The sequence below is a fragment of the Syngnathus floridae genome, chromosome 10 (assembly GCF_059516105.1).
Source record: "Syngnathus floridae isolate MCC-2025c chromosome 10, RoL_Sflo_1.0, whole genome shotgun sequence".
Lineage (NCBI taxonomy): Eukaryota > Metazoa > Chordata > Actinopteri > Syngnathiformes > Syngnathidae > Syngnathus > Syngnathus floridae.
Window position 1 is genome coordinate 3862299 of NC_142422.1, and position 11457 is coordinate 3873755.

Here is an 11457-nt window from a genome sequence, read left to right on the forward strand (position 1 = left end):
ATTAACAGATTGTAACCCTAACCCTAACTTTTCTCCACTTTTTTTATTACAGCTTTATTAAAAACCCACTCTTCCCCCCTCAGGGTTCTCTTTGGATAGGAAATGTTCTGATGCTCTTAAGCCCCTTGCACAGCCCAAAAAGGTCTGGATTTAGTCCAAACCCTCCTCACTATGTAATCCATCAAGTCAGAGTGACTGACAGAGTCCAGGATTGCAGGCTGAAGGCCAACTCAACAATCACTTTCTCATATCCAAGAAGGTCAGCAAAGCAAATGAAGGAGAAGCTGCTGGCTGAAGGGCAAGAACAAAACACTGAAATATTCAGCAAGTGCCAAAAAGAGACTAACTCTAAAGCCTGCAATTGAAACAAAGTCACTCAGCCTTACTGGGCCTGTTGATTCACCTGCAAGTATTAGATTGGACACCTGCATATTATTATAAGAGCAACAATAGAAAAGAAACATATTTGGTAACTTGAGGTCAAAGGTCATGTCCAAACAAGGTCATCAACAGTCTTTGCCGGTCCCGGGAACCAGTAGCAAGACTGACTTCAAGTAGTGGGAAAATGAAGCTTCAAATTTGTTTCATGAAGCAGTTTTTGCATTTTTTTGTTTTACTCCTCTAGATGGCACTTGAAACCAACCGCGCTATCTAGAAGGGTAAAAAAAATGCAACTGGTTCAGGAAGCAAATCTGAAGCTTCATTTTCTCAGGTTTGGAATTATTGAGGGGGAAAATTATTTTTCAAACTAGTTCAACATGATTTCTACAAATACAAAAAAATATTGCTGAATTAATATCTCTCAAGACTTAATTGCAGCATTTTAAATCTAATTTGTATTGCTTATATTACATTTACAGTTTAAAAAAAAAACAAGCATTAAATATTATTACAAATTATTTATTCATTAAATGACACCAAACAAAAAGGCACAGTAAGATGAACTATATACACAAAACAATACCGTACATGAATTTGAAAAATGACCGACTGATGTCGCATACGCAGACAAGAGTAGTGTGGGAGGATTCAAACTCGAAATGGTAATAAAATAAATACAGAAAGTGAAAAGGGAAAAAAAATGTTCAGTTGTAATGTAATCCCTTTTCCTCAATTCTCACAATGTGAACCGCGCTGCGGATATTTACAATCACAGCGAGGAAGAGCTCAAAGAAATGTTAAACTGCCTCATTCCTAATATTTTCTCATTTTGAAGAAATACCAACAATGAACCAAAACAAAACATGTCACGCACAGATAAGAACATTTTAAGTGTTTTATGTCAACAGTGATCTTCTTTATGCATGCAAACTAGTTTTCAGACTTTGTGAGAAATTCTAATCATTGACTACAAATCTTTTAAAGGCCACGTATGACTTAAAATGGCCTCCTGTGTAAACTTAGAATAAAAAATAAAAAAAGTCTCTAGAATATTACAAATTAATCAATTGTCCACATTATCTGTCCTGATTGTAGATATGTTGTGTGGCCTGTGGATGTTATTATAAGTGATAAAAAAAAAAAAAAAAGTTCATAGACCACTGGACTGATTGATTATTAGGATTTGGCTGATGAAGGCACTTGTGGAGATAAAATTGTATTTTTGTGGAAATAATACTTTTTTTCCTGTCCAGGAAAGTCGGGTACTGGGTCACACTACCGAGACGCCTTGCGCGGGGCAGTTTAGAGCCGAGACCACGTCGGGCCTCTCGATGCGAGCCAACGCCGAGCACAGCACTCCCAACGTGGAGCCTTCTTTCTGGGCCCAGTTGGAGAGTAGCGTGTGCGCGGGGGCCTCGCCGTGCCCAAACAGGTCCAGCTGTTCCGTTTCGTACCCCAGCGCCTGACCCAGATGCTGCCAGCCGCGTCCGGCTCCTTCCTGCAGGAGGCGCTCTACCTCTTCCTGTCTCTGGGGCGGCAGGTTGACGTACAGGCGGGTGTCCTGCTTGCTGTCCCTCTTTGTACCTGTGGTTGGAAGGGGGCGGGGCAAAATAACACATGAAGCCTTTTCTCTAATGGCTCTTGCCTTTAGCGTCAGACAGCAAGTCACACCTTTGGAGGGCTGATTGTCTTGAAGGCTCTGCGAGTCGAGAAAAACTCCGCTGTCACTTTGAAGCTTCTCTCCCTCTGGAGACGCTCCCAGCTCGGCCGCACGTGCCTTGGACAAGGCCTTCTTCTGCTTACACGATCTCCAGCTGCAATAAGCATTGAAAATCTGTCGTAGAAGCAAACCAGCCCGTCTCCGATGAGAACTTACCACTTGTAAGCCACGTAAACGAGCAGACCCAGGACCACCGCGGCTAGCACGGACACGTAGGCCAGGATGTTGTTGTTGCCGTTCTCACCCTGCGGGGTGTGCTTGGGCGTCACCTGGGCAAAACCTTCTCCGCCTGGTGTCACATTCTCCACGCCTGACAAGCTCGTAGTTTCTCGGGAGATAATGTGCAGCTTTTTATCTGGCGAGAGAAGTGGAGTTTTGGGACTTGTGTTAATAGAGGCCTTAAGACAATCTGAATTTTAATTCTCTTTGCACTGTTTCTGTTATGTGCGTCTTGGCCACCAGGGGGCAGATGTACATATACACTTTCAATCAAGATGAATCAAGGTGTTAATAGTGAGTCTGTTACTTGAACCAACCAGATTCTGGCAAGTCAATATCAGTCGATGTTGAGCTCCCCTGAGGGTTAAAAACCTTTTTCCCAGCTTCTGTCTCCCTCCTGTGGTTTGGCTGTTTTAGGCTCAAAGGCCACCAGCTACTGTGGCGACCCCCGGCAGGTCAAAGAGTCACGACATATGTATGTATGACCTTACTCCCAGCGTAGTCATTTGGAAGCCCACCATCTCGTCTCCCATTTTTTTTTTGGGAGTAGTTAACCTCCAAGCGCTTAACTGTTGCTCTTTTCTTCACTGCTGTTGCTTCTTGCTTTGGACATTGTGCAGTTCTGGTGAGGTGTGGATTCAGATGTTGACCACATGTGTGTGTTTTTCCTCTGAAGCCCTCCCACTACTTTCAGATTCTTTTTATCTCTCCAAGGCCATTTCCGTGACACTCGTTCCAAGTGATGGAAACTGTCGTTTTGGCCGTTCCTTCACACGGCGTCAGCGCTTTGGAACGTACATGTGAAAACTGTTTTCCAAAACATCGTTACCGTTTCCGATTGAAAACACGCTCATCGTTTCCTCACCCATGCAGAGTGTGTCCGAGTTAGGGATGCAGGCTCGGATCTCCACCTCGCTGTCTGTGCACTGGGTGCATCGCTGGCAGGGTTTGGTATGAGTGTGCTCTTCGGAGAAGGTTCCCGGGCCGCACGGTCGGCACTTAGTGTCCCCCTTGGGGCCGCACTGCTCCTCCGCCCCCTCGCCACGCTTGCATTTGGAACAAGGCGCACATAACCCGTAGGCTCGGAAGTAGAAGAAGCCGACGTCGCATTCGCATTGCGTGTCTTCGTCGGGGGAACACTGAGCCGACGTCGGGAGGCCGTACGGGCACCGCGAGCACGGGACGCAACGGCTGAGGTCTTCAGAGGAGGAGAAGGTTCCTGTGAGGAAAATGACACTCATGAGGTTAGTGCCTCTTACACAAAAGTAATAATTAGACAGGTCTTGTGTATTCGTGGGGTAACTCGAGAAGATAATTGCTTACCCTGTGGGCATGGTATGCATTTGGTATCTTCTTTTCCACACTCCACTGCTACTCCAAAGCCCGCAGGACAAACACTGCAACATTCGCCGGATTCAGTCAACTGTCCACTGGTGCAAGCATCACCAAAGACAACCTGGAAAAAAAAAAATCATTGCAAGAGAATTCATGTAAGAGTGGTCATATATTCATAGGAGATTGTGATTTACAAAGAATGTTTTAGAAGTGATCATTTGAAAAATTGATTCATTCTTTGACTCGTCATTACTGAGTACTGATATTTAAATCTGAAATTTAATCCTCCACAATAACAAAATAATTGTGAAGACCTATTTTTTTCAGGTGATGTTTGCTGCAGTGTAAAACTGTCGCAGTATAGCGCCACCTACTGCCTAGGAGGATCGTCCGCCACACACACACAAAAAGTATCGGTGTCTGGTATCGGCAGCCTCCACAAGTTGAGTTTCCCATTTTTGTTTACTCATGTTTGATTTTTTTTTTTTAATGCTCTTTTTTTACTCTGGTCCACATGTGGGGAAATGACACACTCATGAGCAATAAAAAAAAAATCAGGGCAGTGGGTGACTAGAATAGGGTCTTTTTTTTTTTTCTCCCCTGCTTAATCTTTCCATCTGCCATGATTTTGGCCCTTAAAGTGCTCGGAGGCCTTATCTACAAGTGGGTAATGGTGAGCCCAGCGTGAGTTATGACATGAGGGATAGATCAGACATTCCAAACAGATTGTGCACTGGGGTTTGGCGCCTGACAGCAGAGGCTGGCTTTAATCAGATGGCTTTGGAGCGCTGAGAAGAATAAGAAGGGGGGAGCCACAAAAAAAAAGGAGGAAGGAAGAAGAGCTTTGACACCTCCGGCTCACGACCGACCAATGACAATGGCCGGACTTTGTGTGATTTCTCCAGAGAAAGACGTGGGAGGTGGTATCTTCCAGCCTGAGGCGAGGGTGTCGCTTGCACGCGGATGCCCAGCATGTGAGTGTCTGGCTGGGGGAGAGCGAGACCTTTGAAGTCCACCCCCGAGAGCCCTGCAGGTGTGTGGATGAAGCTCACTATTTCACTCCTCCTCCCCATCTGCAGGCATCTTAAACATGCACACATTTAAAAGCAGATTGGCCTGCCTTGCCCCGGAGGGAGTCTGACGACAGCAAACAGATGTCTAACAACTAAAGGGTGAAAAGTAACAAGGCGCTGATGGTTCTCTTTGTGAAGTCTGAAGAAACGCCAAACAACGTGCGTGAACCTGCAAACGACCCAAAGGCAGTGATCCCCAAATATAAAGCTCCCAGCTGATATGACCGGAGAAAGCGTTTCGAATCGGTGGGGCTTGCCTGGATCCAAAAACAACAGCCGGGCTGAGTGCAGGCCTTTCAGAGGAGCCTGATGATATCTGAAAACCCAGATCAGACGTATTAGGACGTAGGGGCCACGGCATCCGGAACAATCCAGTAAGATGTTTGGATTTGCCGCACCGGGACCGCGTTTGGAGCACAGAAAACAGACCCAACTCCTGTTAAATCTCAACTTTGATAAATATTTAGAAATGACGGCTCTGTTCGGAGAGCTGACACGTTTCGTGTCGCCTGAGTGAGTTTGGGTCCGCCTGGAGGCCAGAATCGGGCCAGAGCTGATGAGCACACAATGAAAGATGGCGTCCATCCACAGTCGAAGCAGTCATCTGTGCAGCAGACTGGTGACTAAACCATTATCCACTTTATGAATGGAATGGCGGCTAATGTTTACCAGCGGGATTTTCCAAGCATGGGATGAGCAGAACACTTGTTAATGTGCAGATGAGACATAATGGGCAATTTCAAGTTAAAATGCAAGACAGATGTTTGGTGTTTTGTTATTAGGACAAGTACTTAAAGTAATCGCAACAACTTATTTTTAGTCTAATAAAATAATGTATGCCTAGAAGTATTGTTTATATTGTCTGTCCACATGTGTTGCTGCATTGCTTGTATTCATGTTGTTCGAAGTTTTGTAACACTGCCACATGGATGCTATTTTGTTAGCACATCTATGGTGTTTCCCATTATGTGTTAGTATTAAGCTAATGGACTTTAATGTTTAGTATGACAAAAAATGTTACAGTAAACAGCTTGAAGTCTTTTGTTTGAGGAATCTACTACTTGCTTGCAAAAATGTATGTTTACATTATGAATTGTCATCAGTCAAGCAACTTTAACTACACTCTCCTCATGTGTCAAATTCAAAGAGGTTGCTATGTATATTTTTTGTTTGTATTAGTGATGTGCATTCCAGTTCCTTTAAGTGAACTGAATCTTTAGAATTAGTTCACTCAAAAGATTCGTTCAAACGAATTGTTCAACGAATCGTCCCCCATACACACGCACTGATCCTTTTTTTAACCAGTAGGTGTCAGTAGTGTCCATTGAAGCTGGTGCCACCTCGCCGTAAAACAAAACGAAGAAGATGACGTCACTTCCCGTTCAAGTGAGGAAACGAGTCAATGGTTGATCTACCTTCCTTCCCGTGCATCAACGGATCAGTCAGTGAACGTGTTGCGTCTCCCTCCTGGCGTGAACTATGGAAGCCAGAATGTCGAGTTACGATTTGCCAAGGAAAGAAAGAACCACTCACTGAAACACCACTTCTTTAATGCGCGTTTTCTCCAAGCTAACGGCTAACTTGAGTGCATGAAGGGCTGCGCCGTTGTGCAACAACGGGGAGATTATGCTTCTCTTTGGGTCATCTTGATTTTAGAACACTTTTAGTAGTTTTTTAATAACGTGTATGCATATATACGCCTAAATATCGTTATCCAATATATCTACTGCAATTTCACATTAGATTGCTGGTTTGAAATGAGCTTTTATTATTTTAATAAACATTAAAACCTGTTAAAACTTGTCTGGTGTTTTATTCTTTGTTTTTATTTTTTTGGGCATGAAAACAAAAATCTGACATTTGGTTAACTGCTTTATATGACTATATGTATATGTCTTTTACGTTGTGTAATATGTGTAGGTGTCACCCAAAATATAGAGCAAGTGGTCAAATACACATTCTTGACACATACAAAAAATGCATATATAGTCCGTGTGACGTCACAGATCAAACAGCCAATCAGAAAGTGGGGGCTTTCACTTAAGCTTTGGCAATGATTTTTCCCTAATGAACTGGCCTGTATTAGGTACACTTAAAAATGGCAGTGTACCTAATGGAGTGTCCAAGTGACGTCACAGATCAAACAGCCAATCAGAAAGTGGGGGTGAGGGCGGGTGTGGCACTTTTCGCTTTCACTTAAGCTTTGGCCATGATTATTCCCTAATGAACTGGCCTGTTATTAGGTACACCTAAAAATGGCGGTGTACCTAATGGAGTGTCCAAGTGATGTCACAGAACAACCAGCCAATCAGAAAGTTGCCCTCGTTAAACACACCTGCGTGAAAACTTTTAGCCACTTTCACGGTCAAAAGGAGCTAAAAGTTTTCACGCACCTGCACTTAACGAGGGGATCTTTGAAAACATGTTGGAATGCGGCCCTGTGACCTTTGACCTTATTTCCCTAATAAAGTGGCCTGTTATTAGGTACACTTGAAAATGGCGGTGTACCTAATGGAGTGTCCGTGTAATGCCCTCGTTAAGCGCAGGTGCGTGAAAACTTTTAGCTCTTTTTGAACGTGAAAGTGGCTAAAAGTTTTCACGCACCTGCGCTTAACGAGGGTCACTTGGAAAACATGTTGGAACGCGGCCCCGAGGACTAGAGTTTGACACTTGTGACCTTTGACCATGATATTTCCCTAATAAAGTGGCCTGTTATGAGGTACACTTGAAAATGGCGGTGTACCTAATGGAGTGTCCGTGTGATTCCCTCGTTAAGCGCAGGTGCGTGAAAACTTTTAGCTCCTTTTGACCAAAAAAGAAGCTAAAAGTTTTCCCGCAGGTGTGTTTAACGAGGGTAACTTTCTGATTGGCTGGTTGTTCTGTGACATCACTTGGACACTCCATTAGGTACACCGCCATTTTTAGGTGTACCTAATAACAGGCCAGTTCATTAGGGAAAAATCATGGCCAAAGCTTAAGTGAAAGCGAAAAGTGCCACACCCGCCCTCACCCCCACTTTCTGATTGGCTGTTTGATCTGTGACGTCACTTGGACACTACATTAGGTACACCGCCATTTTCAAGTGTACCTAATAACAGGCCAGTTCCTTAGGGAAAAATCATGGCCAAAGCTTAAGTGAAAGCCCCCACTTTCTGATTGGCTGTTTGATCTGTGACGTCACACATGTTTTTGTTTTCATGCCCAAAAAAATAAAAATGAGGAATAAAACACCAGACAAGTTTGAACAGGTTTTAATGTTTATTAAAATATTAATAAAAGTATATTTCAAACCAGCAATCTAATGTGAAATTGCAGTAGATATATTGGATAACGATATTTCGGCGTATATATGCATACACGTTATTTAAAAACTACTATAAGTGTTCTAAAATCAAGATGACCAAAGAGAAGCCTAATCTCCCCGTTGTTGCATAACGGCGCATCCATTCATGCACTCAAGTTAGCCGTTAGCTTAGAGAAAACGCGCATGAAAGAAGTGGTGTTTCAGTGAGTGGTTCTTTCTTTCCTTGGAAAATCGTCAATCGACATTCTGGCTTCCATAGTTCACGCCAGGAGGGAGACGCAACACGTTCACTGACTGATCCGTTGATGCACGGGACGGAAGGCAGTTGACTTATTGACGCGTTCGCGTACGGGAAAGTCAGCATTCGTTCTCTCACGTGAAGGGGAAGTGACGTCATTTTCTTCTTCGTTTTGTTTCACGGCGAGGTGGCACCAGCTTCAATGGACATTACTGACACCTACTGGTTGAAGTCATATGAACTGAAAAAAGAACATGTCACTTTAGGAAGTGATTTGGTCACTCTCGTTCACTGAAAAGATTTGTTCTTTTGAACCCATCACGAGCCAACACTATTTTGTATCATTTTTCCATTTGGATCGTAGAATCATATGCCCGAAGAGATAAAAAGTCTCATAAATCCTCCAACATCACATGATGTCTATTCTGGAAAGCTAACCACCAATTTGTTCATATTTATGATGAATCAGTTCCAGAGGTTAACTGTCACCATCATAAATCCATTTTCAACGGATTGTGTTGCACTTTTAAATGTAACATTGAAGAGAGTTTTTTTTTCTCCATCGCTCCAAGTTGACAATCCACTTCTTAAAAAAGATCCAAATCAAGCTCTGAACTGCTATTAAACGTCCCGCTGTGACTTTGTGTGCACATTTCAAGGAGGCTTAAAGTGGCTGGGCACGCATTCAAGCACACTGATGCTTATCTGCCTGCCTTTAGGGCGAGAAAGTCCCACTTGAAAAAGTAGCCAATGGGGGTTGCAGTTGCTTTTTTTTTCCTATTGGGATATAAAAAAGTTGCAATTTGAAGGGAGTCCCCACTGGGAATAGACGGACCACCGAGGAGCGAGGGGCTTACAATGTGGGGGCTTCTCTACTTGCACGGCTGCCCGAGTCACTCAGTCAACACACACACACACATGCTCACATGCAGACTTCAGCCAAGCTTACTGAAACATTTTCTGTGTGCTTTGAAGTGAGTCAAAGCTCTCCTTTTAAGCACACGTGACGGACGGCCTCAGCAGTTAATTTAATCTGCGTGAAAATAAATACACAAAAGGATGCACTCACTCGGGCCTTCACGTCAGCACACTGACCCGTGAGCTACGCTATCATGACAACGAGACAGGCGTCTTTCAACACATAATGCTTGCCTAGGATTGGGAATGGAGTTGCTGATTACTGTCATGGAGCACAAATTAAAAAATGCTTGGTTGTGCAAAACTGACAGTAAATCAAATTCATCATCTGGCATGAAAGGGTGCTTGCAATTTACAATCCACCCCCTTCCACCACGTGGGGGAATTCTGCTTAATGTAAATGCTGTGGTAAGAAAGCAACTACCAGAACCCCCAACACATTTTATACGGGCTACAATGTGGGAGAAAATAAGGATAATTACTCTACTCCGGATATCCAGAGCCCAGCGATGCCGAGATGCTGAAAGTGAGGCCACATTTTTCACAGTGAGATGCCCGAAGAAACAATAAGAAAGCCGAGTTGTTTACAACCACCTTGTTTGTAATTGAAAGCGGGTTAGAAGTTTGTTGAAATAACCACAACAGTTCTGCAGGGTAAAAGGAGAGATTTGAAAATTACTTCTTGGATTGGGGTGAGCAAAGTATGGTCTGAGGGATAAATATAGCACGACCCATTCTGATGAGCATTCTAGTTATTAAGAGTAATCTTTATGTTAATTAGCAAAAACATATTTTTATTAACAGTTTTCTATCATTACACATTTTCATCGTTTATAATGAAATGTAAAGAGCCTTTCAGACAAATAATTTACAGCGGCGTGTAAATTGAAATTCTCTTTGAGGGATGATAAAAAGCATCTAAAATTTGAAATTAAAAAGACTTGAGTATTTTTTTTAGTTTTGCTTTTGTATATAGTATTTTTAATCTTTTTTTTAAAAATAATGTATGCTATTTTTCCACGGTGTTCGGGTGTTTTTCGACATTTTCGCCAGGGGGAGCGCGTTCAAAAAGACACATTCGTCCGTCTGGAACGCGCACCTCATTCTGCTTTACTAAGTGAAAGAAATTAATTCCTGTAAAAAATAAAAAAATAAAATCAAAGTAATCTTAAAGCAATTGTTTACATAATCGTTTGTAAACTATATTATATCATTTTGATGTGATAAATTAGGAAGCATGTCCAGACAAGATTAAAAGCCCCGGGCGCTTTTAGCTACTATAAGCCTCCGTTATACACTATAATTGATTTCATAACAACAATCAGAACATGTGATCGCACGTGACAGCTTCATTTATCCTTGTAAATCGTCATTCTTCTGACTTTAATGAGTATATCGAATAAAACTACTTTATTTTAGATGCTGCCAATTATGTCTGAGGTTGGAAAATAAAGTGTCATGTGGCGTTCTTCTTTTTCACAGATGAACTACATTATCCCTAGGGGGAAAAAAAAAAAAGTTTTCCGGCATGAAAACTCCCCAGCAGGCTTTTAGTGGTGTGCGTGTGTGTGCTTGCAGGAAGTGTGCCACAAAGGACTGAAAAACTAAAATTGCCATGCAGTTAACGGTAACGATTTTTCTCACGTCATGAAAAAAAAAATACATTTTTGGAGATCAACTATGAGATTATTACTAACTACCAAAAATGTAGACAAACATGTTTAATAAGCCCTTTAGAATTAAAGGTGGGGAAAAAAGACAACACAAGTATTACCATCAAATGTAATGATTATTTTCTTACTTTGAGTAGAATCACCCCGCAGATGAGAAACGGTGCCATCCTTTTTGTATGATGAACGATGGGGAAAAAAGCCCCAAACAGCAGAGTCTCATCCAAAAAAATGTGTTTAAAAGGACGTGAAGTTTTCGAAAACAACTATTTTAGTAGGGAAGACCAATAATTCGCTCATAGTCCAACAACACTCGTCCTGTCTTTCCAGACAGACAGCGACGCGTTCAAAGTCCATCGGTCATTTCTGGATCGTCAGTTTTCGGGGGACTGGCACAAAGTTTCTTTTGTCTCAGCTTGCAGGATGCGGCGGCCGTGTGTGTGTGTGCGTGTGTGTGCATGTGTATGAGCGCTCTCTTGCTGCTGTTCCACAGCACAGGCGAGAAAAGCTGCTGCGAGCTCTGCTTAAACATTTTTCTCCTCCCATGCCCTCAAATATCACACACCGTCGCTGATTGGCTGCATCCCTGAAGGGGGCGT

General features: G+C 42.8%; 1 protein-coding gene across 1 annotated transcript; it reads right to left on the reverse strand.

Moving 5' to 3' along the window:
* Nucleotides 1–884: 884 nt before the first annotated feature.
* nradd (neurotrophin receptor associated death domain) lies at nucleotides 885–11376 on the reverse strand. The gene is made up of 6 exons (XM_088387629.1): nucleotides 10990–11376; nucleotides 3644–3776; nucleotides 3186–3539; nucleotides 2258–2456; nucleotides 2053–2195; nucleotides 885–1965 (listed from the first exon to the last, which is right to left on the reverse strand). Exons 1-6 carry the CDS (start codon nucleotides 11026–11028, stop codon nucleotides 1652–1654), a joined length of 1182 nt encoding a protein of 393 aa, XP_088243755.1. The 5' UTR covers nucleotides 11029–11376; the 3' UTR covers nucleotides 885–1651.
* Nucleotides 11377–11457: the final 81 nt, after the last annotated feature.

Coding starts and splice junctions, on each gene's coding strand:
- nradd (XM_088387629.1), bottom strand. CDS start 11,028: ATGGCACCGTTTCTCATCTGCGGGGTGATTCTACTCAAA. Junction 2,196..2,257: donor GTTTACGTGGCTTACAAGTG/GTAAGTTCTCAT, acceptor TGCTTATTGCAG/CTGGAGATCGTGTAAGCAGA. Junction 1,966..2,052: donor AGACAATCAGCCCTCCAAAG/GTGTGACTTGCT, acceptor TTCCAACCACAG/GTACAAAGAGGGACAGCAAG.